The 1,295-nt window shown below is 39.0% G+C and overlaps 1 protein-coding gene across 1 annotated transcript in view; it reads left to right on the top strand.

Moving 5' to 3' along the window:
- Positions 1–1,295, top strand: part of LOC101860449 (uncharacterized protein DDB_G0271670) — a gene marked incomplete in the record, with an annotated part of 20,609 nt that overhangs the window by 8,262 nt on the left and 11,052 nt on the right. The window contains 1 exon segment of the mRNA XM_013088837.2: positions 992–1,126. Coding sequence (XP_012944291.1) covers positions 992–1,126 — 135 coding nt within the window.

Genomic DNA, 1,295 nt, shown 5'->3' with positions numbered 1-1,295 from the left:
CTCGTTGGTAGGGAATTTTGAATTTTGCCCATGTGGTGGCCGAAGCCTACTAACTACTCTTATCGGTTTTAGATCACAAAGGTGTCTTTATCGTGCGCAAATTGCACACGAGACCTCCTTTTGTTGAATTCCCCAACATGCCGTTCTAGGAAGCTTAAATTTTGATTCACCACATTGATACCTTAGAATTACAAAGTTCTATCTCTTTGACAGTTCCTAGTTTGGAGAAATTTGACTTTAAAACATTTAAGTTTCATGAGTTTCACTCAAAACCCCCAAAAATGTAAGATAAGACCTTGTAATTCAAAGGTAGCAACATAGCTATTTCATTCTGTCTCGATCTTAACGGAGATGGATCGTAAATTCTAAAGTCCTTCCCTTTTATTAAAATTTAACCATGCAGCTTTATAAGGGGTGTCACACTCATACAAAGACCATTATTTTGTTGTGCAATGTACATGTACTAGTAAACCAAAAGCGTTAGCTCTGTTTTAGAAGAAGAAAAAAAGGTAGTTAAAGACACTAACAATAGAAAGCAATAAAAGACACTGACTTTAAGTTTTAGTTTTAGTATGAGTTTTACGGCATTTAATTGCAATTCAAATTAGGTCATTATAATAAGTGCTGATAAAAGACACTAACAAGAGGAACAAAAAAATAGAGACAATGATGGAAAGGCCTCCACTACTACTTTTGTTTTGTTTTGTTTTGTGTCCCGATATTTTGGTGCCGATGTTTAGAAGTTTCGTAAAAATGTGCCAAGACGGTACAAATAATTGTTATGCTTCAAGAAAAACAAAACAGGAAAAAGGGGATGTTGCTATGATGATGATGATCATGAGGATGATGAGGATGATGATAGTGTTTATGATGGTTATGATGATGATGATGATGATGATGATGATGATGATGATGATGATGATGATGATGATGATGATGATGATGATGACGGGACCTCAAAGTCTAATAGTATTTTCTCTCTCCTGCACAGAACCCCTTCCCATGAAGCTCCGCGCCCTGCCCCAGTCCTTCTGGCAACAGCCAAACGTGGCCCACCAGGTGTCGCCCGCCACGCTCTTCCCCATCTTGCCGCCGCTGTCACAGAAGGAGAGCGAGGAGATTATGGGTGAGTACACCACGACAGTGTTATGTACTCAGTTCACTGCACACTTTTACACACTTGTACACAGTTCACGACAGTGTTATGTACTCAGTTCACTGCACACTTTTACACACTTGTACACAGTTCACGACAGTGTTATGTACTCAGTTCACTGCACACTTTTACACACTTG

Source organism: Aplysia californica, unplaced genomic scaffold, assembly GCF_000002075.1.
Source record: "Aplysia californica isolate F4 #8 unplaced genomic scaffold, AplCal3.0 scaffold00818, whole genome shotgun sequence".
Classification (NCBI taxonomy): domain Eukaryota; kingdom Metazoa; phylum Mollusca; class Gastropoda; order Aplysiida; family Aplysiidae; genus Aplysia; species Aplysia californica.
The sequence above is the reverse complement of the archived record's forward strand: the minus strand, read 5'-3'. Positions and strand labels throughout refer to the sequence as shown.